This window comes from Lepidochelys olivacea, assembly GCF_965140295.1.
Source record: "Lepidochelys olivacea isolate rLepOli2 genome assembly, chromosome: 1".
Classification (NCBI taxonomy): domain Eukaryota; kingdom Metazoa; phylum Chordata; order Testudines; family Cheloniidae; genus Lepidochelys; species Lepidochelys olivacea.
The window spans coordinates 115045472-115073110 of record NC_140411.1 but is presented as its reverse complement, the minus strand read 5'-3'; the positions used below and the strand labels follow the sequence as shown (position 1 = coordinate 115073110).

The 27639-nt window shown below is 43.2% G+C and overlaps 1 protein-coding gene across 4 annotated transcripts in view; it reads left to right on the top strand.

Annotated features, from left to right (window-relative positions):
- LIMS1 (LIM zinc finger domain containing 1) overlaps positions 1-27639 on the top strand; it is a 140276-nt gene that overhangs the window by 38692 nt on the left and 73945 nt on the right. The window contains exon 1 of one of the 4 annotated variants that reach the window (XM_084617545.1): positions 7747-7779. The exons of 2 other annotated variants lie outside the window; for them this stretch is intronic. Coding sequence is in view for 1 of the 2 variants with exons in the window: in XM_084617543.1 (XP_084473669.1) it covers positions 18425-18453 (29 nt within the window). In the remaining variant the exon portion in view is untranslated. Of the gene's footprint in view, positions 1-7746; positions 7780-18412; positions 18454-27639 lie in introns of those variants that run through there. One more of the 4 variants, XM_084617543.1, reaches the window with a different exon arrangement.

The window sequence follows — 27639 nt, the reverse complement described above, 5'->3', positions numbered from 1 at the left end:
GTCTCTTCCTTGTAATTAGTTAAAATGCATTCTCTCTCTCTCTCTCTCTCTCTCTCTCTCTCACACACACACACACACACGTAAAATCTGTATTTTCTGGTTCTAGGTTTCATGTATAGAAACTTGAGAGGGAAAGGATGTGCTTATGGATGAAATAGTGTAGCCCAAGGGAGTGAATAACTAAGACTGGGCTAACTTCCATAAAAAAGGCCATCAGGTTTGATTTTGAAAGGCAAGAAAGGGTGGGGTCGGAGTAGGAGAACAACAAATGCAAGCCTTTGAGGGTAATTGACTCATACACCAAACATACATTTACACAATCAAAATTCTGCATTTCTTTTCCTTGGGGTCAGAAACTCTTCTTGATTCTTTCGGTGGTTCTTATTTTTTCTCTTTGGAAAAGCATTTGTGTTCTTTTGCTTAAAAAAAATTCTTACACACTCCAGAGGCAAATCTCCTCTCCTGGACTCCACGGACTTGTTTAGGCAGGGTCTAGCTGCTTGAAAGAAAGCCGAGCACCCTGCTGTTGTAGGAAAACCTGGCAGGTGACTGCAGTGTCCTTATTATCTTATATAGATCTGTACTAACATTAACTAATTAAGAAGCATGCTATAACTGCTAAGCATCACGTTGTCTTTGTACTGCAGCCAAGGTGAGAATCTTTGTGTCATAAAAACATAGGATGTATGATGGAAGGTCAGAAAAATAAGGTCCAAGTTGAGGTGAAGTTAGTCTACAAATAAACAGTGGTTTTCTGAGGGCTTTGAGATCCCATGGAGGTTTTAGTTTTTTAAATCCTTCTTTTCCTCTTCAGCAAAGCTTCTTTTAAACCTGATAGTCTTGCTATCTTACTTTTAATCCAGAAAACATGCTTCTGTGGAACGATGGTCCAGTGGTTAGGGCAGTAGTCAAAATTTGGGAGATATGGGTTCAGTTCTCTACTTCGACAGATTTCCTGTGTGATCTTGGGCACATCATTTAACCTCCCCATACCTCTGTTCTCCATCTGTAATATGTGGATAATAGTACTTTCCTATCTCACAGATTGTTAAGGCACTCAGATACTATGGTGATAGTTCCTTTAGATTAGTAGCATTAGCCCCATGTTGACAATACTGAGCAGCTAAGTTGCCTCTGAGCTGCGTGGCTGCTCAGCAAGCTATCAAGGGCTGTGCAGGCGGGGAGAGGCGCCTCTCCCCTGGCCTGAGCCCCACCCTCAGCCTTGGAGCTGCCGCAGCCGGGGAGAGGCACCTCTGCCCCGGCCCCAGTCTCGGAGCTCCTGCAGCTGGGGAGAGTCCTCCCTCCCAGGGCAGCATGTACCCCAAACCACTCATCCCCAGCCCCACCCCAGAGCCTGCACCCGCAACCGGAGCCCTCACGCCCTGCACCCAACCTTCTGCCCCAGCCGTAAGCCCCCTCCTGAACCTCAAACCCCTCACCAAATGGCTAGGCAGCAGTTCTGCGGAAAAGGACCTAGGGGTTACAGCAGATGAGAAGCTGGATAGGAGTCAACAGTGTGCCCTTGTTGCCAAGAAGGTCAATGGCATTTTGGGATGTATAAGTAGGGACATTGCCAGCAGATCGAGGGACATGATTGTTCCCCTCTATTCGACTTTGGTGAGGCCTCATCTGGAGTACTATGTCCAGTTTTGGGCCCCACACTACAAGAAGGATGTGACAAAATTGGAAAACGTCCAGCGGAGGGCAACAAAAATGATGAGGGGACTGGAACATATGACTTATGAGGAGAGGCTGAGGGAACTGGGATTGTTTAGTCTGCGGAAGAGAATGATGGGGGATTTGATAGCTCCGTTCAACTACCTGAAAGGGGGTTCCAAAGAGGATGGATCTAGACTGTTCTCAGTGGCAGCAGATGACAGAACAAGGACTAATGGTCTCAAGTTGCAGTGGGGGAGGTTTAGGGAAAAACTTTTCACTAGAGGGGTGGTGAAGCACTGGAATGCGTTACCTAGGGAGGTGGTGGAATCTCCTTCCTTTGAAGTTTTTACGGTCAGGCTTGATAAAGCCCTGGCTGGGATGATTTAGTTGGGGATTGGTCCTGCTTTGAGCAGGGGGTTGGACTAGATGACCTCCTAAGGTCCCTTCCAACCCTGATATTCTATGATTCTATGATTCTATCCCTGGCCCCATCCTAGAGCCCACACCCCCAACCAGAGCCCTCACCTCCTCGTACCCCAGTCCTGAGCCCCCTCCCACACTCCAAACCCCTGAGCCCCGCCCTACATCACCTCCATATTGGTGCATGTAACAAAATTCATTCCGCACATGGGTGTAAAAATTTAGAGGGAACATTGGTGAGTAGCCCAGTTTAATTGTTAGTTGGTTTCTAATAAGAATGCGAAGATTATGGAATTACTTCTGGGGGCATTCTGCACCAAAAAAATAAAAATTATGTGCACAATATTATAAAATTCTGCAAATTTTATTTGTCAAAATAACACTACAAAAATCACACCAGTTTCAATTATCTTGGTGATTTATTTCAAAATACCTGTCAGCAAGTATGTCTGAAACAATACAGACCAAAAAGATTCAGGAAATGTTTTTTGACAAACAGATTCCTTACTATGCATATTAATACAGAACTTTGAGTAATAATTCATTTAAACTACAGTACAAAAATATATTTCTCACTCCCCTCAGAAGCAGTGCAAAGGCTCGGGGAGTCAGGGGTAACAGAGGAGCTGAGGGAGAGGGAAGTAATTGCTGGCACACCCAACAACCCTCTAGACTCCTGGCCAGCAATTACTGCCCCTCTTTGCAAGCACTGCCCCTGCAGCTCTCCTGGCCAATGGGAGCTGAGGTGGGGGGGTTTCTCGCAGAGGGGCAATGTGCGGAGGGAGATCCCTGTCCCCCACTGGGGTTGCAGGGCTGTGCTGGCCGCTTCCAAGAATGGCGTGGGGCCAGGGAAGGCAGGGAGTCTGCCATAGCGGCAGCCACACTGCACTGCCAGAGATCGTGATCGACTGGGAGATCCTCAAGGATTGAACGGTCGATTGTGGTTGACCGGTTGGTGACCATTGCTCTAGAATTTCTACTTTTCTAATGGAAGAAAATCTCTTCACTTTCTCAAATTATGATGAAATAATTCATTAATGCCCTAGGGTGGTGAGGTCTGTGAGTTTGTATCTTTATTCAGTAACTAAAAGATACCAAAAACTAGTATCTGTTATTCAAACAAATTGAAAAATAAGCTTAAATTGTTGTCCCTAATTTCTAATGTGCTAAAAATGATAGATAAATGTAAAGAGGGTTAACCATCTGGAGAATTTTGCTTTTTTTCTGTCTTTCTCTGCCCAAGATTCGTGGAATCAGAATTGAGTTCTTACTGCAATTTGGTCTAGAGCTACAATATATTTAAAAATATAGTGGAATTGCATAAAACAGCAGTTCTCAACCAGAGGTCTGGGGCCCTCTGTGGGGCTGTGAGCAGGTTTCAGGGTGGCTGCTAAGCAGCACTGACATTAGACTCACTGAGGCCCGGGGCAGAAAGCTGAAGCCCCACTGCATGGGGCTGATGCCTGTGATCCTGAGCTCCATCATCCGAGGCTGAAGCCAAAGCCTGAGCAACTTGGCTTCATGGGGCCCGTGTGGCACAGGGCCCTCAGGCAGTTGCCCTGCTTGCTACCCCCTAGTGCTAGCCCTGGCTTTTATATGCAGAAAAAAAGTTGTTGTGGCATAGTTGGGCTGTGGAGTTTTCATAGCATATTGTGGGGGCCTCAGAAAGAAAAAAGTTGAGAACCCCTGGCATAAAGTATGGCACTGACATTGGCACCAAATTAATTCATCCTTATTTGTTGTTCAGTGACTAAGAATCATCAGTGATAAGATACATAATGTGGGAACTGCTTCTAAAAGCATGTTTTTTAGATCAGTACATTTTTGTTCCCTATTCAATTGTTTTCATTTAAAAAAATTAGAGGCAGCCAAAAGACATAAGGAGGCAATCAACCATGGTTACTTCAGTCTCCAGTCAGTTGCTTAAGATTTGATCAACAAATCTTTAAAGACAATAAAAGTAAACTTAAAGTTGCATATTGGCTTCCTCCAATAGAATGGGTGTTCATGCTCTCAGCAGATGAGTGACTGTGGAAGCGAAGCCACAAAAAGGGTTTCATTTCCAAAGTCCTGGTTGCTCTGCTCTGCAGTGTCCTTCCAGCATGCACCATACTATGTTAGTATAGCTATTATCAGGGTGGAAAGAACATCAGGCAGGTGGGGGTTTTTCCTAGTATGTGAGAGGGCTTTGGAAAGTGATTTTTTTTCTTTTCCCTCTGTGACGTAACAAAATTTTTTAAACAAAACAAAATGCGACCCCCCCACTTTATAAAAACCAACACACAACTTACCTGCCCTCTTGTAGATTGGCACTACACTTCAATAGGGTTTTCTGGTAGGCAGTATATCAGAGAGTTGTGCAAGTAAGATGACATAGAAGACCATAGCAATAATTAATATTAATAAAAAACAGTACTTTTCCAGTCTCCACTGCTGACTAGTCATCTCTCTACTTTTGCCATTTGAGATGTTCAGCTCACAACCCCTCGTTTATATTGTATTCCTACAAACATTTGCGGGTCAGAAAGGGTTTTTCCCTTTTGTGTGTGTGTGTGTGTGTGTGGAGAGGGTCAGGGAGAGGGTATTATTCAGGGACTATTTTGTCCTGTCCAGAGAGAGTTTCATGCTTTTCCAAGTTGTTAGTCTTACCAGCTACATGCTGCTATGGTAGCCATGCTTTAAAAGAAAATATTACAGGGGAAAGATTGGTATACAGTAGTAGGTGTTCAGTGCTTTGGGGGAGGAGGACAATCTCAGCACTTCACTTTAGGAGAAGAGGAGGGTGAGGAGAAGAGGGAGTAGAGATGGAATTAATAGGGAAGGGGATTTATCTTTGATGTCACAAGATCACTTCTCTGAGGGCAACAGCAGAGAGCAGTGGGAGAGATGAAGATTAGACTAAGTTCCACCAGCCTATAAATGTTTGATGGTTAAACGCAGATATATATTGCTTAGAGTGCAAAAACTTCAAGGCATTTTTCATACTGAATTGCAAGAATTATATAAACTCAGAAACTTAATACCGTATAGTTTGAATGAGGCCCCAAACTCAAAAATACTTATTTTTGTAGGTAACTTAGAGAGGTAAGTTACATACTTCTCTTTCCAAACCCTTTAAAGTGCTTCTGGATCCTGTAGTAGGAATTCTTGATAAAATCTCTAACAAGACACTTCAAGTATGACTCACTGCATTTTTTCCCTCCAAACAATTAAACTCTCTTACTGAGCTCATCTATCCCAGCTTGATGTGTAACAACTTGTTTTTTCCTCCTTCAGTGCTGCTACCATGTACATAGAATTCATTCTGTCTTGTAACTGTAGTTGAAAACAAGCCTTTCAGTGAAAATATTTTCCAGTAAATATTGCTTTTTGTCTGGGACTTGATAACCTAGGAGTCGATCACAGAACTCTTGAAGCAGTCCAGCCATTGAAGTGCTCACATTTTATGGCAGATATGGAGAGGGAAGGGAAGAGGGGTTAATTCCTTTTTGTGTACATTCTTATGCACCAGTTCTGTGATCTATTCCCATTCAGCAAAACACTTAAGCACATGCATAATTTTAAGCACACTTAATATTTCATGTTGGGATTTGACTTTCCTGAGGGAAGCAACCCTTTTTCCAGCCCAACAGGGTCATAGAGCAAGACCTGGGAACCTCCTTAGAAAAATAGCCTAGAGTGAACCCTTACAGGAGGTGGTGGTGTGCTTATAGATTTAAAGTAGACCTTTCGATAGCTACCATCTTCAGTTCGAAGAGATTTTGAAGGTGGGAGTTCTCTTATGAGACCACCTAGTATTGTTCTTTGACAAATAGTCCTCACAAGTGGCATTCCTCCTTCTGTTAAGCATCAAAGTCCAGACGTAAGGAGCACTGACACTATCAGGACAGAGAAATCATTTCTTCTGTACTGAGATCTGCTAGATGGCAGCATTGTCAAGGAATTCTGCTTGTTGGTCATACAGTGTTTCGCCAGTGTCTTTTGTTTTTGTTTTTGGCAGAAGCTTTCTGTATGCCTTACTGCCTGGGGAAGATGGAGCATATAAAATATATCATGTTTTGAATGTCCATATTTAAAGGAACAGGAGTACTTGTGGCACCTTAGAGAATAACAAATTTAGTCTCTAAGGTGCCACAAGTACTCCTGTTCTTTTTGCGTATACAGACTAACATGGCTGCTACTCTGAAACCATATTTAAAGGATGATCCTTTTTCCAGCCCAGGAGGCACACTGCTGTGAAAATCCCATTGTCATGGATCTGTGGACCTTAGCACAATTACAAATAGGAAAATGTATCCACGCTTACCTGACAATATCCTTTCTTTGAGGAATAAGACCTGGCCCACCCTGGCTAAAAAGAGATCATTCAGAATAGAGATGGAAATTGACATCCAAAGATTTGGGTTTTCTTCATTATGGGGTGTTTCCCATGCTCTGCATTGGGAGAAATTACAGTGCACTTTCCTCAGAGTATAATCAATCAGTAATTTAGGAAAGCAGAACTGAATTATTTTTGTGTAGGGAAGTTGTCTTAATTGGAGGGAACTTCAGGGAGTATAGGGCATTCCCCTGCAGCCAGAAACTGATGGGTTCTGCCTCCAAGATGGAGCAGGCTGAAGTATCCATTGTAACAGACTTGTGGAACTTACTAATTGAAGAAAAGTTTCCATGGAAGCACATTTACTTTTTCCTATTCTATGACATTATTATACCTTCATTTTGTATGCCACATTCTGATTAGTGGAGGCATTGAGTGTGCACTTATGAGCTTAATTCAGTTTTTATTTTGCTGTTGCAGTTTACCCAAGTGGAAACACCATAAAACATATGAACAACTGAAATTTGAGTTTCAAGACAAACAGTTTCTCATGCCTCCAGCAAGTTGGGGATTTAGAAATTGTGGCGTCCTTCTTTTGAGATCAGCATAATTGTCTAATGCAGCATGTGAGTCTCATTCCCACCACTTCTGGTGTGTAAAAGAATGACTTCTTCTATTACATGAATTCATGGTGAACTGTAAAGTTATCCTGGGTAATGTTCATGCCACAAATGTGGAGTGCACACAGTAGAGACTATAGCATAGTACAGCAAGTCAGGTGGTTTGGGTTTATTTCTTGGCTCTGACACTGAGTCACTGTGTAACCTTGAATAAGATTTTTAAAGGAATTTATGTATTACTATGCTCAGCATTGCAATGCCTGACTGATTTAGGCTCAAAGTGATTTAAGCACTTAGGAGCATAAATCTCCAAGTGTCTAACTCACTTATGGGAAGGAGATTTAGGCTCCTAAATCAGTCAGGCATTGCAACACTGAGCTCAGCAACCCCTAAATACGTTTACAGATCTGGGCCTTAAGCTTTGTGCTTCACTTTCCACATATGTCTTTCCCTTCCCCCCCTTTTCAAAAAACCCTGAGTACAGTAATAAGTGGGTAGTTGTAACTTGCAAGTTAACCATCATTGGCGCTTGCTAATTAAAGAATTTTCAAGCCTATTCCCAAGCTTGAGTTAACTAATCTGGAAGATGAAGTTTCTGAAGCCTAAAAAGGATGAAGATTTGCCAGGCAGAAAGTATAGTAAATATAGTAGTACTGTTGTTGAGACAAATATTCACTATGCTTGCATTTTTCCTTACTGAGGTAGTCCTGGCAAAGCCACTGGTGTGACAGGAACAAAGTAACCAACAGAATGGATCAAAAGGTAAGCAGTTTAACTGATAAAGAACTAGGTAAATGGCTAATAAGGGGTTTTGATGTCTCTTAAAAAAACCCAGACAAACCCCAACCCTATATAGACACACACACCTAGCTACAGGATTGAGTCAATTAAAATTTATTTAGTTGTGGAGGTGCAGTTTCCTAGCATTACTCAATGGATACATCCCTGCAGCAAGGGCCTCTCTCTCGTGGTCAACAGTGTTAAATGTTGCAATATCACATAAGAGTGACTATTACCTCCCTAATCCTAGTTCAGGAGGATGAGAATGGATGACTGTCCTCTATCCATTGATATGAGGAGATTGTCCGTCAGTGCCACTAAAATGATTCTGTGTGTTCCATGTCCTGACCCGAATCGAAATTGTTCTCAGTCTAGAATATTCTTTAAATCTGGTGAGCTTGAAGTGTGCCTTTGGCTAACTTCTCTGAGAGCTTACTCAGGAATGGGAGGTTTGACACGGGGTGGCAGTTGGCTTGACCAGATGTTCCAGGATGGGTTAACAGCCATGCAGAGTTAAATTAAAAACTGAAAGGTCACCTCCCTAGGCAAACTTTGAGCTTAATTTTCCTGTGTTGGTAGAGAAAGAAAAGGAGCTACATCTTTCTTTAGAATTCTCTGCCGCTTGCCAAGCGAGCAGTGAATATGAGTTGGTTTTATAAAAGGAAAGAACAGTGTTGCAGTGGGATTGAAGAGAGGAATTTGTACAAAATCTTGAATATGACTGATAGCTAAAGAACAAGGATGGAAATGGATTTTCAAAGGGGTCAGGGAGGTGTGTATGTGTGGTAATGGAACTTTGGGAATAATTAGGGGCAAGCTTGTTTATATGTGTGAAAAGAGTAGCTAGAAATTGAGTAGAACAAATAGTTATTTAAATTGGTATTTTCTATTAACTATATCATCTCAGGGAATGCAGACAGTTGTTTTGACAATCCAGCCCAAGTTAAAATTTGCAAATGGAAAATATTTAAACTTCTGTTTTCATGTACTATAGGAGGTGAGAGGGCATTTTTATTTTCAAATCTGATAGATATCTGGTTCCATCTGCTGGACAAAAAGATTCCTGCTAGCATGCTGAAACACAAAATGTTGCTAGGCCAGGCTTGTGAGGAGGGCTTTGCAATACCCAGTGAAGGAGGAGGTACAATCTGTCGTGAGGTACAGCTTCTTTCATAAGGAAGTTGGGTGTGAAGAGGAATTTTTGTAAAGAATAAGGAATTCTGAGTACTTAGCGGCGAGCAGAGAGAATTCTCAAGGGCTTGTATACTTCCAGTTTTTCTCTGTGTGCATCATTATTGGCATGGATGAGGGAAGTTATAGTCTCTCTCTCTCTCTCTTTTGTGAGATCACTGTTAGATAATTGAGTTTTGAGTACCTACAGGCCAGAGATAAGGTAACCTGTTGGAGAGATTTCAGACCAGAGGATTGAGAATTGTTGTAATTGTGTTGACAAGAGTAATTTTAAAAACTGTGTGTAAAACTTGCCTCAGTAGAAGTGATGGATATCTCAACGAATTGCAAGTATTTTGAGAGTGCTGGTGCAAAGAAGGAGGAATACTTATTTAAGGTAGCACTAGGGGATATAATAGGCTAGTAGAAATATAATTGGGATAAGAAGAATTTCATCTGAAAACTGGGAAGAAAACAGACAAGAAGATACCAGTTAAGCTGTGCTTCCGTCTTCCCCGGAAAATGGTGGCAGCTCCATCACTTCAGATTTTAAAACTAGACTGAACAGAGCTCTGGAAAGTACGAATGACGGGTTTAAGGTGCCCTTAACACATTACATCTCATGTTCTTTGATTTACACAAGCTGATGTGTACAGATGCTGAAGGAAAGGATGAAAGTTAGAGTTTGCTTAATTTTTTTAAAAGATACAAATCAAGGGAGGCAAATTATGGTTGGGATCTACTACAGACTCTGGCAACAAAATGAGACTCTGACAGTGGGATTTCTTCATGATTTGTTACTCATTGTGGACTTTAAATAACCTGTATTTGCTGAGAAACACAAAACTAAATTCAAGTGGCTTCCTGAAATTTGTTCAGTCAGTTTTCTAATCAAAAAAACTGAAGGGCTTAGCGGAGATGCTATTCTGATTCCGATGAATGAGAAAAGACTGCAGATGACTAGGATCAAAAGGTTCTGAAATGATGATGGATAAAATTCTGCAAGTGCCTAAGTCTGGTTTTCAAAAGTAACTGCACTTAGGAGCCCAAGTCTCATGGAGTATTAATCAGAGTGATGGTGGGCAGGTAATCTTAACATCTTTCATAGCAAAGCATACCAAAATACTTTACAGAAAGTTATAATATATCACTTCGCCTGTCATAGAAATGCATTTTCTTCTTGGGAGGAACATGGCAGCCATTCTGTGCTAGCAATGCTACTAAACAGTTTTCTCTGCTTTGCTCCTTAGGACTTAGACCAATCCTAAGGCATTCATCACCTAAAGGATTGGCTAGCTCACAAAGTAAATGTTGGTTTGGGAATAAGTGGCGGTGGAGGAATTAGCGAGGCTAGGAGTTCTGGCTCTAGGAAACATTCTAGAAGATTGCGTCTCTTACACAAAATGACGGGCCCACTTCTCCTAGTTCATACTGAGAACTAGCAGGGGTAGGCAGACCGGCAGAGACAGTATATAAATGGACACCGATGAGTTAAGAAAAGAGGCATGCCAATTTAGTGTGCTTTTACCAGGGTTTCTCTTTGTAATAGATGATAGTTCTTTACCCAGTCTTGGTAATGCTTGAGCTAGGAAATTATGTTCTTCTATTCTGAACACCCTAATAATATTAATAAAAAGGAGAGCTGCTAAAATTATTAAATGATAATATACAATATATGAACTATACCCAGGCTGGTATTTTCAATAGGAATTTGGCATCTGCCTCCCTTAGATATCTTTGAAAATCCCAACCCTAGTCTGCATTACTCATGGAAATGGATGTTGTTATTCAGGTAGTCAGACTATAAGATAAAGAGTAACAGGTTGGAGGTAGAAAAAGAAAAATCACATTCAGTATTTGTTCCTGTATTTGACAGTGAGCACAGCCACTCTGTGGAAGACCTAGCATGCGACACCTTCTTGGGAAGATACTTCTATTTTCTTGTGGGAAGCCTAGCGCATCCCCAGTCCTGATGTTGGGAGTGGGATGAGGTAAAGAGAAATGGAGAGGGCTCAGTGAGGAAGGGATAGCAATGCACAAGGCCTCAGGGTGAAGGGATTTAGTGTGTGTGTGTGTGTATCCCCTTTGTTGCATTTCTCAGTGGTTTTAGTTTTGGCACAAATCTCTGGAGAAGGTGTTGATGCAGACAAATCTGCCAAATGAAATTACATTGGTTTGCCTGAGTGAAATTCTATATAACTAAGAAGTGGGTCTAAGTTTCTTCAAATGGGACTAATTTAAAGGCTAATGTTTGGTGTCTTAGTTCCTTTTTAATGGCAATTTATCTGCGTTTTCCTTGAAGTGACAAAACTGTTACTGTCCCCATGAATCAACAAACTATTTGACTTTCTATATATGTTGAAACCACTCAAGTGCTGCTTATATGTGAAATTTAAACACATCAAAATTTTAAATGCCTCTTTTGTCTTTTAACCTATGTCTTGATTATAGGAATTTGCTTTCTCCATGATCAGAAAAAGCACTTCTTACTTGGGTGTAGTCATGATCCTTTTGAGAAGTAAATCTATAACATGCTTTGTCAGTTGGGTAAACTTCATGTGACTAGTACACAAGCTTAGATAGAATTAAAGCATAGCTACAGGCAAGAGATAAAAAGTTCATATGAGGAAGTATTGTGCAGTCCCGGAAGCAGCAGCTTGTAAAGATAACTATATGGTTAACTTGTCCATAATAAAGTGACACTGATATGTGAATTAAAGTGGCATGAAGTCAGAAACAGAGATACTGAGGAAACAGTCCTGTATGTGATGTGGCGAGACTGGGGAGGAGAGAGCAAAATATGTCAAGTATCTAAAGTAAAAGTGTGTTAATATTAAGCAGTGGAATGTGTGATTAAAGTAATCAAGATATAGATATGAAGAATGGGGTATGCATTTTATACTGCAAATCTTTTTGTAAGGAAGCCCTTGAGGTACACAGAGTTGTGTAATAGGCTTTACTGAATCCCTTACTCAGAGTGAGTATCACAGATCCTATAAATACAACATTTCTGTTATTGCTTAATAGGTTTGTTTGTTAAATGTCAGCCTAGCAGTGCCTTTTGAGATATTTCAGGGTGAAATTCAACTCTGCGCAGGGGGCAAGCCCAAGGCCTGTGCCTCAAAACAGTGCTGAATGGGATGGAAGTGTTGCTGTAGGCCCTGGACTGGTCCTCTGCACAGAGCTGAATGTCACTCTTTGGCAGTGTCTCATTAAAGTCTGACTGTTTTGGCTGATCTAAATTTGGTCCTGTCAAGGCTGATTCCCCACTCTGGCACTTTGAGATCAGAAGGTGGGGGCCCACACGGATTCTGAAAATTAATACTGGCCACTCCAGGCTTGTATTAAACTCCCAAGGTTACAGCGTCTCTCTGACCTTGGATGGGTAGATGCTGCCACCACACAAATTAAAAAACCCTCCCTGAACCCAGGAAGGCGCATTTGGGGTACCCTTAAGCCCTTTCACCCCCCCTTCCGGGGAAGAGCTGAGAAAGAAAAGGAGGAAATCAGCTGTTGCCACCAGCTAATTAAACAACATATGCACAAACCTCTTAGGACATACAAATCCAATCCTGTTCTTAAAAAAGGGTAAATTTTATTAAAAACAAAAAAGAAAGAAAATATATTTGGAACTTAGGCTTTTTGCTAGATTTTAAAAAAACAATTACAAGGATTAAGCATCAAGGTAGCTCTCTTGAGGTCCAGCTTAAAGGTTACAAGCAAAACAAAAGCACCTAGGGTTAGCACAGAGGAGTCCACAAGCCATAAAGAAATAAAAGAGATAAACCTAATTGCGTCTTCCTAGCCCAGGGGTGACCAACTTGTGGCTCCGGAGCCACATGCGGCTCTTCAGACGTTAATATGCGGCTCCTTAGATAGGCATCGACTCCAGGGCCGGAGCTACAGGCGCCAACTTTCCAATGTGCTGGGGGGTGCTCACTGCTCAACCCCTGGTTCTGCCACAGGCCCTGTCCCCACTGCACCCCTTCCCGCCCCCTCCCCTGAGCCTGCTACGCCCTCACTCCTCCCTGCACCTCCCAATCAGCTGCTCCCTGGCGTACAGGAGGCTCTGGGGAGGAGGCTCCTGTACGCCAGGGAACAGCTGATTGGGAGGTGCAGGGAGGGAGGGGGAAGGGTGATTGGGTGAGCAGGAGGTGCTGGGGGCGGGGGAGCTGATGTGAGGCTGCTGACTATTACTGTGGCTCTTTGGCAATGTACATTGGTAAATTCTGGCTCCTTCTCAGGCTCAGTTTGGCCACGCTTGTCCTAGACATTTCCTGATCTACTTACATATCTGGGGTTTCAATGAGTAGTCTCTAGGTATGATTTTTCATACCTGGCCCACAGCTTTATACAGGATAGCTCCAGCCCTGTTTCTGCTCTGTCCCCTCTCTCCGGGAGAACAACACAGACCGACAAAAGGGGAGTCTTGTTTCAATTTTAAAAAGTTCTAGCCTTCCCATTGGCTCTTTTGGCCAGGTGCCCACTCCCTTCCTTTTACCTATGCATGCAGCAGACTTTTTAACTCTTTACAGGTAAAGCAAGTAGAGAACAGCTACCAAGATGGCTTTTATAGCTAACTGGTTTGCTGGGTGTCCATAAAAGGGAGCTCCCCCCCCTCCATCACAGGTCATATAAATACCATGTTCATTAACTTTGTAGGTGTTCTTTCCCTAGCAGAAAGAAAGCTTTCCTAAAAGGAAGTTATTTCATCTCTAATAAAGTAGAGAGGCGGATTGCTAGTCATTTTTCCATAAATAGATTACTCACAAGGTACCTTTGAAAATTCACAGTTGTCATTAAAAGTGTTCCGGAAAAAAAATCTGACCTTTAAACTTTTTTTTTTAATTGATCAAGCTAGTTATGTTCTAATAAGTATTTATAAAAGGCTTTAAAACAATTAGGAAATTCTAATGTAGGATTGCAAACTGGTGTGTTACTCAGTATTTTCAAAGCACTATCAGATTTTTTTTTTAAAAAAAGCTTCCTGATTCCTTTAAAAAGGAACTCTACAGAATCGTTACTACCTCATTTCTTTGGAGTAGTTAATTAACATTAATGGGAGTTAAATATTCACAACTAAGACTTTGTCTACACTAGCAGTTTTGTTGACAAAACTTTTGTTGGTCAGGGGTGTGAAAAAGAAACATCCCCCTGACTGGCATAAGTTTCACCGACAAAAGTGCTGGTGTGGACAACGCTATGTCAACAAAGAGTTGCTCTCCTGCCGACATAACTACTGCTGCTTGCTGAGGGTGGTTTAATTATGCTGGTGACAGAGCTCTCTCCTGCCAGCATACAGCGGCTACATGGGAGAATTTACAGCAGCGTAGCTGAAGTGGTGAAGCTGTGCTGCTGTAAGGTCTGTAGTGTAGACATAGCCTAAGAGAATATGCCTTTTAAAAATATTTCAAGGGGCACAGATATTTCTGCAAGGAAAAAGAATAAATCTCTGTTTAAAAAGAGGCAAGCAACTTATGCACAGATGCTGTGCAATGTGAAAACTGTATCTGCTTCCTCATTTCTTTGGCAAAGCCACAGATAAAAATCTTGTTTTTAAAGGCTTCCAATGAAATGTATTGTTGGGGATGTTTGCAGAGTTGCATGGACTTTAGCTATACTGTTACCATTAAAATCTGAGCTGGGAACCAGATTCTGCCTTGATTTACACCCTGTGCAACCTCGTGGAAGTCAGGGAAGAATTTGGCCCAGTATCCCTAAGAGCCTTTCACCCTGTTCTGCTAATTGTAGCCATTCCCAAAAGTAAGGCCTTGTCTGCATTTGTGGCTGTGCATAGGGTACATGTAGCTACACACCACAGTGAAAAGCAGGCTGCATCCACACTACAGTGTACAGCTACGTGTGCAGGGCCCTACCATATTCACAGGTGTGAAAAACGCGTCATAGACCGTGAAATCTTGTCTCTGTCATAAAATCTGTTCTTTAGTGTATTTTTATCCTAAACTATACAGATTTCACGGGGGGGAGACCAGCGTGTCTCCAACTGGGGGTCCCGACCCAAAAGGGGGTTGCAAAGTTATTGTAGGGTGTCACGGAGTTTGACTCACCCCTGCGGCGCCTCCTTTTGGCCATCCTGGGAATTAGCTTGGGGTTGGTAGTGCGTTCTCCTCAGGTGGTGTCTCCTGTCTCCGCGTCCAGGATCCTGTGTCGCTCCCCGGATCGCGTCATCCTCTTCTGGACACAGCCCTAACGCTGTGCCCCACTTGGTTCTTTCCCCTCTTCCGGGGAGACCGACAGTCCTCAGTCCAACCACTTGCCTCAGTGGCATTCCTTCACCTGCTCACTTCCCTGGTCCTTCTCGCATGAACAGAGAGCAACAATACCCAAAGTCCGAAGGTGCAAACAATTCAATGTTTATTGGGGTGAACTTCCAGCAAGGAATGATTCTAATTTCCTTCCTTAGTGTCCCCCTTCCCAGCTCTGATGCCACAGAGCCTTGCCTGTGTCCCTGTTCCCATTGCCCCCCCTTTGCAAAACATGATTCCAATTCTCGCACCCCAATTCCCTGTTCCCATTCCCCTCCCTTATTTTCTGATTGCCTGCAGACTATATAGTAAATCTTGAGTTCTGTTTAGCTATACTTCAACCAATCATTTTACTGAAATTTAACTAACCAATCCTAACATATTGTAACATGATTATCTAACCAATTATATCCCACCACCTTAATTGGTTTACACCCCAAAAAATTAATTCTACAGCTGACAGAAACCATTAGAGAACCAGACAGAGATTATACAGACAAACAACAGGGAAGTGGAGACTACAGTAATAAAACAACGTAGAAACGAGGATTTCACACCCCAGCTATTGATAAGTGAGTTCTTGACAGACAGGATGCTATCACACTATGTTTTCTTTAACCATCTTTATCTGGTGTTGATAGGCATTATTAGGACAGGATTGTATTCCTCACAGACCAGTAGCACCTTATTTCAATCTGACTGGTGAGGACGTGACTGTATGCTTTCCAGCTTATGGCTGCCTCTGCTGCTTAGCCAAAAGCCTCAGCCTAAGAACAGGGCCTCAGACAGTCACAGTAAGAGAAGGCCCTTACACAGACAGACAGTGATTTTGATACCTCTGTAACTAGCTAAGTGATAAGAATACACCTAAATTCTTAAAGTATAGGCCTTTGCAGACAGGCCTGAATATCTATATCCTAACAGTTCTAGCCATTGTCTCAGTGGCAGACTGCAGTCCACGTACTGGCCACTTCCCTCAGTGACCAGTGGGGGCAGCCCAGGTCCACCTGGTAGTCCGGGCCCCCACCCACGGACCCTATAACTGGCAGCCACGTACTGCCCCTCCTCCAACTCCACCGTCTCCTTCCCTGGGCCCCTTCCCCAGCGTCTCCTCTGCCCTTCTATCAGGGCCTCAGTATAGAAGCCATCAGCCTGGAGCGTTCTCATACTCTGCTGACCCTGCCCAGCACTGCTCTGTCCATGGTGTTCCAGCCCTCTAAGCGACCAGTCCTCCTCCCTCGAACTCCAGGGAGTGACTCCTCTGTCCTCTCGCGTTGCTCAGCAGCCCCTTCTTATATGGGTCACCAGCAGCAGCAATGCAGAAGTAAGGGTGGCAATACTGCAACCCCCCCTACAATAACCTTGCAACTTCCCCTCTATGCCCTTTTGCATCAGGACCCTACAGTTACCACGCCGTGAAATTTCAGATTTAAATATCTGAAACCATGAAATTTATGTTTTTAAAAATCCTATGACTGTGAAATTCATCAAAATGCACTGTGAATTTGGTAGGGCCATATACATGTGGCAGCAACAGGCTCCAGCAGCAGGAAGACAGTGTGACACTACACTGCTGAAAATAGGCACTGCTTTGGTGTGTAAAGAGCCATGTAGGGCAGTGCTACTCAAAGTGGTGGGTCCACAAGCCATCGGCTGACAGTCCACGGTGCCTGGGATCCGAGGCAGCATGTTCTGCTCGCGCTGGCTCCACTCCCTGCACCCTGCCCGGGCTCATGCTGGCTTGACCCCGGCCGCCACAGCAACAGCTGCCAGCGACTCGGCCGCTGCCATTGGCCAGGTCGCCCCCCCCCACCCTTATGCCGCAGAGAGGGAGAGGCGCTGCCCTAGCTGCAGTGTGTGTAATGATATGTGTGTTTCCTGCACATTGTGCCATCCATTCACGCTGCCCCCCACCCAGCTCTGAGCAGACAAAGCCCACGGACACCCTAATAAGGAGAAGACTCATTAATCTCTGGCAATTTCCTGGGCTTGGCTGCCACCCCCTCTCCTTTCTTCACCCCTCCACCCCACTCCAAAAAAAAAAAAAAAGTAGCCCCTTGATGCTGGAAGACAGTTTAGCGCAGGTTTGGGGAGAGGAAGATTAATTATTATTGTTGGTGTTGTTCCTCCGTGACATTTGACAGCATCTACACTGATCAGCGGAGCTGGTGGAGGAAAAAGACACTGCAGCAGGTTGTCGGGTGGGAGCGGATAAGCCCCCTAAAAAATGCCTGCCAACTTTTATTATATTCATTATATTGTTTCCAATATGAATTAATATTACTATGAATGTTCAAATAATATTTTCTTGGATTGTAAACGAATAATAGTAATTTTATACTATCCGCACAGACGCACAGCCTTTCAGTCAGTCTTCAATGTATTTAAATGGGAACATCTCCGTGAGTATGCCACACTCCCATTCCAAGTAATACAGTGAAGAATGTTAGTTTTTCTGATCTGATGTGCTACATGCCTATGTGAATATGATAATAATATGGCGCAAATATGGTACCGGTCCCTGGCACATTGGGAAAAAAATTGCTGGTCCACCACATCGGATAGTTTGAGAAGCACTGTTGTAGGGTACATACCCTAAGGTCCTGACATGTCTTTATTTGCCTAAGAAGTGCTTCATGGTCTACACTGCTGTTTATACCCGTGCTAGCTGGGCTTACAGCATCTGTACTCTACACGCTGCTGGGCTATTTGAGCCCTTACTTTGCCTTGCAGGTTAACAATAGGTGCACCCCAAGTCTCTTTGAAGCATTTCCCTCTCGTGTCCAACCCCTTCTTCACTGAATGCTCACAGTTATACTAGCTTTGCTGTCCCCAAGGGAACAGCGTACACACCAACTTGAATGATTCAATCCAAGATTTGTTCTTGCAGAACACCACAACAGCGAGTTATATTTATAATGAAAACAATCATAAATTTATTTTCAAAGATTAAGATTTAAGAGATCATGAGAAAGGATAATGGAAACAGAAGGGTTACATATAAAACAAAATCATAACAGGCTTTCTCGAGATTAAATTTAACAGACTAACCTGCCTAAGGAAGTCTCTCTCATCCAAATGTCCTTTATAGTGCTTCCAACCAAGTTGGGATCCTGTTTTCATGAATGTTATCGCCCAGCTCTTTTTCTTCCACAGGTGCAGGATAAAAGGGCATCTTCTAGGGATGTAGAATGTTAACCGAAAAGCCTCAATCTTATCGGTAAGGTATTCAGGTTAACATTTAAACTCTGCTGCCGGCCCCATGCCACTGGTTCCGGCTGCCACCCTGCCTCCTGGATTCAGGCCCCACCTCCCCCGGGGTCCTGGTTGCCAGCCCCTGACGCTGGGGACTCCGCTCACTGCTGTCCCTGCTCCCAGGGTCCCGGCTGCCGGCCCCATGCCCATGGCTCTGCATGGGGCGAGAGCAGAGCCCTGGGTGACTGGCGGCAGCTGGGACCCCGGGGGAGCAGGGCAGCAGCAGACTCTAATGGTTAAACGTTTAACCAGTACAATTTTAATAGTTTAAATGTTTACTTTTTTCAAATTCTATTTACATCCCTAGTATCTTCTTGCCTTTCCTAATATGCCCCAAAGTTCATTGTCTCTCCCTAGAGACAGGGACATTCCCTGTGGTTCATTCTCCCATGTGTTCCTTCTTTGTTGACTGAGTATGCTAATGGGCTTCCACTGATTGGGCTTACAATGCTTTCTTTATATTTCAAGAGAGATACACATCTTATTTCCTGTCTGGAAGAAACCTGTTTTTCTCTTTGGCTGATGACAGACTTTAAAACATATATTGTGTGCGTGTGCACATGTGTGTGTGCGTGAGAGAGAGAAAGAGACAGACAGACTGGCTTTCAACCAGTACACCTGGTCGAAAAGGGATCCTGGTGGCTCCGGTCAGCACTGCTGACTGAGCCACTGACTGTCCAGTTGGCAGCAGGCTAAGACAGGCTCCCTACTAGCCTCCGCGCCGCATGGCTCCTGGGAAGCACCCAGCATGTCCCCCCTCCGGCTCCTACACATAGGGCAAGTCATTCCCAAACTGGGGTTTGTGAACCCCTGGGGATTCACGAAATGTTACAGGGGGTTCTCGGGAAAAAATTCCCTAATGGCGGTCAGAACCGTTCCTAGGGCTGCCCTGAGTCCCAGGGACACTGAGGAGATTTAAACGTCAAGACTCCTTATAAGAAATGGAAAGGGAGGTGGATATTTTTTTCTGTTTTTAAAATTAAATAGGCCAGCTATAAAAAGCAGTTTCTCCTGCCTTGGTGTATACACCTCAGCTGCAAGAAGAGGGCCTCATCCTCCCTGATTGAACTAACCTCGTTATTCCTAGCCTGATTCTTGCTTGCATATTTATATCTGCCTCTGGGAATTTCCACTACATGCATCTGACGAAGTGGGTATTCACCCACGAAAGCTTATGCTCCAATACGTCTGTTAGTCTATAAGGTGCAACAGGACTCTTTGCCGCTTTTACAGATCCAGACTAACACGGCTACCCCTCTGATACTTGACACCGTGCAAGGAAGGCACTGCATTTAGCCATATGGAGTGGAAATCTATCAACCTCATGAAGAAACTTGCGCAAGTACAGACTGATATCATCTTCCTTTCCAAATGCAAATGGATGGGTATCATACCAAATGGACTGAAGGTGAAAAATCCATTGCTATCTACATATTCACAGACCACAGTGAGAGATTATGCCATACACTATCAAAGAAACTGAGGAACCACCTGATCAGCATCCTATACAGCAAACAGGAAAACATCAAAAAAGAGCTCTCCAACCTGGTGGCTCTCATAAATAACCAACCTTCCATGCAAACGGACTTTACTAAAATAAGACAGGAGATCTACATTACACACTTCACCTCTCTACAAAGGAAAAAGGACTGTAAGCTGTCTAAAATTCTACCTGCCACATGGGGCCACAACAGTGGTACCCCTAACTCACCCAGCAATATCGTCAGTCTATCCAGCTACACACTCAGCCCGGCAGAAGAGTCTGTCTTTCTCGGGGACTCTCTTTTTGCCCCGCCACCCCCACAAACATGATACAGTTCTGTGGTGATCTGGAAGCCTACTTATGCTGTCTCCGACTCAAAGAATATTTTCAGGGTAACACTGAACAGCACACTGATACACAAATACCCTCCCACCAACAGCACAAGAAGAACTCCACATGAACTCCTCCTGAGGGTCGAAATGACAGTCTTCACCTATACATAGAATGCTTCTGCCAATGTGCACAGGCAGAAATTGTGGAAAAACAACATTGCTTGCCTCATAACCTAAGTTGTGCAGAACACAATGCCATCCACAGCTTCAGAAACAACCCTGACATTATAATCAAAGAGGCTGATAAAGGAGGTGCTGTTATCATCATGAACAGGTCTGACTACCAAAAGGAGGCTGCCAGACAACTCTCCAATACCAAATTCTACAGGCCACTTACCTCAGATCCCACTGAGGAATACACTAAGAAATTGCACCATCTACTTAGGACACTCCCTACACTAACACAGAATCAAATCAACATACCCTTAGAGCCCCAACCGGGGTTATTCTATCTACTACCCAAGATCCACAAACCCAGAAATCCTGGATGCCCCATCATCTCGGGCATTGGCACTCTCACTGAAAGACTGTCTGGATATGTGGTCTCTCTACTCAGGCCCTATGCCACTGCACTCCCAGCTATCTCCGTGAAACCACTGATTTCCTGAGCAAACTACAATGCATTGGTGATCTTCCAGAAAACACCATCCTAGCCACCATGGATGTAGAGGCTCCCTACACAAACATCCCACACACAGATGGAATAGAAGCTTTCGGGAACAGTATCCCTGATGATGCCACAGCACAACTGGTTGCTGAGCTCTGTGACGTTATCCTCACGCACAATTATTTCAAATTTGGTGACAATATATACCTCCAGACCAGTGGCACCACTATGGGCACCTGCATGGCCCCACAATATGCCAACATTTTTATGGCTGACCTGGAACAATGCTTCCTCAGCTCTCGTCCACTCACGTCCCTTCTCTACCTACGCTACATTGATGACATCATTATCATCTGGACCCATGGGAAGGAAATCCTGGACGAATTCCACCACGATTTCAACAGCTTCCACCCCACCATCAACCTCAGCCTGGACCAATCTACATGGGAGGTCCACTTCCTAGACACCATGGTGCAAATAAGTGACGATCACGTTAACACCACCTTATACTGAAAACCCACCGACCGCTATGCCTACCTTCATGCCTCCAGCTTCCATCCCAGAGACACCACACGATCCATTGTCTACAGCCAAGCGCTGAGGTACAACTGCATTTGCTCCAACCCCTCAGACAGAGACCAACACCTACAAGATCTTCACCAAGCATTCTCAAAACTATGATACCCACACGAGGAAATAAGGAAACTGATCAACAGAGCCAGACGTGTACCCAGAAGCCTCCTGCTGCGAGACAAGCCCAAGAAAGAAACCAACAGAACTCCACTGGCCATCACATACAGTCATCAGCTAAAACCTCTCCAACGCATCATCAGTGATCTACAATCCATCCTGGACAACGATCCTTCACTTTCATAGGCCTTGGGAGGCAGGCCAGTCCTTGCCCACAGACAGCCCGCCAACCTGAAGCATATTCTCACCAGCCACTACACACCGCACCTTAGTAACTCTAACTCAGGAACCAATCCATGCAACAAACTTCGATGCCAGCTCTGCCCATATTTCTACACCAGCGACACCATCACAGGACCTAACCAGATCAGCCACACCGTCACCGGTTCATTCAGCTGCACGTCCACCAATGTAATGTAGGCCATCATGTGCCAGCAGTGCCCCTCTGCTATGTACATCGGCCAGCTGGACAGTCCCTATGTAAAAGGATAAATGGACACAGATCAGATATTAGGAATGGCAATATACAAAAACCTGTAGGAGAACACTTCAATCTCCCTGGACACACAATGGCAGATTTAAAGGTAGCCATCCTGCAGCAAAAAAACTTCAGGACCAGACTTCAAAGAGAAACTGCTGCGCTTCAGTTCATTTGCAAATTTGACACCATCAGCTCAGGATTAAACAAAGACTGTGAATGGCTAGCCAACTACAGAAGCAGTTTCTACTCCCTTTGTTTTCACACCTCAACTGCTAGATGAGGGCCTCATCCTCCCTGATTGAACTAACCTCGTTATCTCTAGCCTGATTCTTGCTTGCATATTTATACCTGCCTCTGGGAATTTCCACTACATGCATCTGACGAAGTGGGTATTCACCCATGAAAGCTTATGCTCCAGTACGTCTGTTAGTCTACAAGGTGCCACAGGACTCTTTGCTGCTTAGGCTGCTAGTGTTGTTTTTAAAATTTTTATGAAGAACAAGTTTAAGCTTTGTTGTGACGTGCAGTGTTTGCCTGGACTGCTGAAGACCTGAATGCTTGTGTAGGAGGAACTCTTTATTTGAGTTGGTTACATCCTTCGTGCTGTTTTATATCTGATACTCCTTGATGAAATGTAGGAGCCTTGTCTTATAACAGGCTTAATCAAAGTGATACAAGCTACAAAAGTGAGATCTTGGAAGAGTGTTGCCATTTTCATAATGTAATAAAATTAATATTGTAATTATGAATAATAATCAATAGTGTGTAATAAGCATGTCATAAAAACACATTTTATATTTTAAAGATCACTGCTTTTATAATTTATGCTCAGGTAAGGGAGAAAATCCCTGGAAATATACATTTTTAGGAGGGGTTTGTGAGATTTGACATTTTAGTGAAAGGGGTTCACGGGTTATTAAAGTTTGGGAACCACTGATGTAATGGCAGCCAGGAGCTCCGCACACTGCCCCCACCCCAAGCGCTGCCCCTGCAGCTCCCGGTGGCTGGGAACTGCGGGCAATGGGAGCTGCGGGGGCAGTGTTTGCGGACGGGGTAACACGCAGAACCACTTGGCTGTGCCTCCGAGTAGGAGCTGGAGAGGGACATGCAGCTGCTTCCAGGAGCTGCTTGAGGTAAGCACCACCCAGAGCCTGCACCCCTGAGCCCCTTAGAGTCACATGAGTAGAGTTAAAGACACACCTGAACCCTGTGGTATGTACTCTACACGGCTCTCTTCCTGCCCGTGCCATGCCTCTCCATCTACACGGCTGTTTTTAGCATGTAGTGTATTCTGCCTTCCTGCTGCTGGAGTCTTTCCCTACTGTGGGGAAAGGCTCTGGCAAGTTCCAAACTTTTCCCCACTGCTTCTCCCCCATGTCAGAGCCTTTCACTGACCTGGGTAGCTCCATGCTGCAGTGTGGATGCAGGCTGCTTTGCAATACAGCATGTAGCTACACGTACCCTACACGCTGCCACAAGAGGTGGGCAAAGTAGACGTAATCTAAAAGTACACTGCTCTAACGCTGCTAAGGAGAGCTGCGCTACTTTGATTGCATACTAAAGGTAAGCAAATATTCTGAATCCTGAGAGAGAATATTAGTTCATTTGCTTGTTAATAGAGAACAACTCAATCCCTTTGAAGTCACATGCCTCATTTTCAGACATCTTTTTAAAAGGCAAATTTAGTGTCCTGTTTGTCCATAGAACAGGTGCAGCACAACCCCTTTTTGTGCCAGATCCCCCATGATGTGCTGCCAATGCCCTTCCTTCCTGCCGGAGAATTGGAAGGTAGTTTAGTCTCTGTACCCTCTGTATCCTTTGCCTCTGATGAGGCTGCCAGCAAGGGGGGTGGGTTTGCCAGCAAAAGGGGCAGTTTTCTAGGAGATGGGGCAGAAAAGTGAAGCTGACTCCCTCCATTAAGGTAAGGTAAAGGTTCCTTCCTTTGTCAACAGCCAGGAGAACAGTGTAAAGGTGCCCCCTAGCTCCAGCACATGGGTAAGGAGGGGAAGCTCTGGGCCTGTTAGCTGACAAAGGTGGGGTGCCTGCTTATTGTTGTTTACTAGATATGGTAACTAAAGCTGTTGGTCTTTCATGGCATGTAATTGTGATTAAAATAAATGTATATATTTAAGTGTATAGTGTTTGGATGACACACACACAACGCTTACCATCTATTTTTCTGCCCTTCATCTTCTCCCTCTATTGTGTAATTCCCCTTCCAAGAGCAGGCCTTTTTGCTTCCGTTGTTTTAAAATATTGGGAGAGCACTTGAATTTAGTCTGCTTTTCTGAGGTGGCAAGTTTTTTCTTTCTGCTCTGCCCTGATGGCCTTAGGGTTGTGGTTTGCCATGGCAGGAGCTGGAGTGTGGAGTTTAGTGAATTCCCTCTATTGGTTTGCTGTGTGAGATGCTTTAATGGCCAAAAGTAGGAAGTGGTTTGCTAAGTCACATTTGTTTTTTATCACTACCACCAGTAATAACCACGAGAGAAATATGCAAATGCTGAGTGTTCAGGGTAAAGCTATATATGGGAATGATTACTTGTGCAATTCTTCTGTTGGCAAATCTACACACTGTAAGTACCAGCTTCTTCATGCTTTGATCCTTCAGGGGCTGGCTTTGGCTTCCGTATCCTTATGCGTTAAATTCTCTTCAAGGCTACAAACCTGATGCCTTATACAGATAGATTGTCTTATGGTCAGTTTAAATGTTTCTTATAAACAACAACCATATATGGGAACTAACATAAACATTGCTATGGGGCTTTTGGAATTGAAAAATTAATGTCAGCTTGCTGGCTTTTACTGTGGTTAAAATCTAATGGCACAGATCATATAGCTTTGAATTTTGTCATTTATTCCATTTTCAGTCATCTTAAAATTGATGTAATGGTCCCTGTGTTCTTGTAGGTTCTATTCTGTGCAAGTGTTTTTAGGAGAAATATTTTGTCTTTGTTCTGTTTTGTGGAACTAAGGATTCACATACACCAAGGAAAATGACCTGTTACTGACAATGATTCCTTCTTAACTGGTATTAAGAATGGTGTAACTGCTAGTGTAGGTTGGGGATAGGGGGAAAAGGGGCATTTTTAGAACCATTACAGAAAGCATAACTGAGACCTGGAATCATTCTGTGGGGCCGACAAGGGTTTTGTTTTGTCCCACTTGTTGTAGAAGCATTTCAACATGAATTGAGAGCCAGTTGCTGACCGTCCTTGTTCAAAATGGGTCATTTTCCTAGTGCAGATGAATCTTTAGAAAAGGGTGGTTTTTTTTTTTTAACCATTGAGATGGCCATTCTGTTCCATTGTTTTTAGTAATCTATTTTTCAGGTGCTTAAAAAATGTCATCTCATGAAGAATTTTGATCATATTTTTATGTTTGTTCTTTGCCCTAAGGTGACTTCTTTTACATAGTTGCATAAAAACCTGGGGTTTTTTGTTTGTTAATTATCCAGTTATTGCAGAAAAAGAGCATAATCATACTCCAAGACAAAAGTTAAGTTTTGTTTCTTTTGCGATAGCTCATTTCTAAAACTTCAAGTTTGGTATACATGTTGTTTTCAATTAGTATTACCGCTTTTGTTAAGTTTGAATTTAAAAAACAAATTAAAAAATGTTGAGTGAATGAAAATTAACACATTGCAAAATAAAAAGAATGTACTGCGTGCATATATAAACTACATAAGCATGTACGCTGAGCATAATCTTCAATAGACAGTACACTGGCTTTTCCAAATTCAAGACTCCTTAAACTATAAATTTCATACTTTAAAACAACAACAACAATGAGGAGTACTTGTGGCACCTTAGAGACTAACAAATTTATTTGGGCATAAGCTTTCGTGGGCTAAAACCCAATTCATCAGCCCATAAAAGCTTATGCCCAAATAAATTTGTTAGTCTCTAAGGTGCCACAAGGATTCCGTGTTGTTTTTGCTGATACAGTTTAACACGGCTACCACTCTGATACTTTTAAAAGATGATCTGGAAAGGAAAAAAGTAATTAGGCCTATTTCCCTTTTTTCTTTTTCTTTGATTTATGGATTAAAGGAGGCCTAAAAGGTTTTTCTTTTTCTAGATACCAGGTGGCTGAAGTAATATGTTTTATTGGACCAACTTCTGCTGGGGAAAGAGACAAGTTTTTGAAGTTTTTGAGCTTACACAGAGTTCTTCTTCAGGTCTCTTCTTTTTCTACTTGTTTTTACCATAGTAACAGTACCCCAAGAGGCTGGGGGATTAGTGAAATAAAATCAGAAGCGTCAACAGTGTAAAAGTTGAGCAACTGAAAGAGACCCTAATGTGAACTAGGGTGACAAAATGTGTTTCTGAGGAGCCAAAAAAGTAAAAGGTGGTACAGTACCTTCCAAGTGCAAGGGTCTTTTTATTGGGAATAAACAGTGTGTGTTAAAATATCCAAAGGTTACCAAGACACGTACAACCAAAAAACGCAAAAATATAGTGACCGGGTCTTGAATTGGCTGCTCAAAAAGAGAGACATAACAAAGAAAAGGGAGAGGGCGGACCTCCTTACACAAACAAACCAGGAACAATGGGATATAACAGTAAAAACAAAACATAAAACCAGTGATCACTAGGAGAGAATAGGCACATTCTAAAACTCCCCAAGGGAAATATTGTATTATTCAAATTCAAAGAATTCTTGTTTGATGAGCCCTTTCCAATATTGCTAGTACTTGCCCTGCTCAGGGATGTGTGGCTGGAGTTTGACAGAATATTTACAGCAAATGCTATAATACTTGTAATTAAAATCCTGGTCAGGGTAATAGAGGCCACTCTGCATAACTGGCACCTACAATGACTTTCTAATCTTGGTTTGCTGGGCAAATTACCCTCATAAGAAGTCTCATTATAAATGGCAGGATAAAGCTGACTAATTCCATGGCATGTGGCGCTTTTCCACTTATCACACAGATTTTGTCCATCTACTAGGCATTTTTCATTGACTGACTACCATTGTGACCATTTAGTCATGGCCCCACCCTGCATGTTTACCACTGGTTTACCCTTCCCTGATTCTCTGTTTTCTGTCCCCATCTACATCCTGAAAGCAAATGATATTCTCACAAGCTCTGCCTTTGCATGGGAGACGAGGGTGAATTTCAGCATCTTCTGAATTGTAAACATATAAGTTGAACTTTATTCAACTCGTGTGTAGTAAGAAATGGTGAAGGAGAACCAAGGTGATACTTGGCCAGTAGGGGGAGATGCTGTAAAGCCCATGGTAAGTATATTAATATGTAGGGTGACTATATTTCCCTATGCTGAATACAGGACATCTGGTAAAATTACTTGTATTCAAGCGAGTTCAATGGCAATCAGTCAGAACTATGCAGTACAAACATTCAAATTAACATCAAGTTGATTGAGCCCCCGTTAAAAAAAAAAATACTGTTTAATTGGATTCTTTTTATTTACCTTCTTATCTTTAAGGCTTTCGGGTTCACACAGGGAAGGGTGATGGCCCCCACCCCCCTTCCA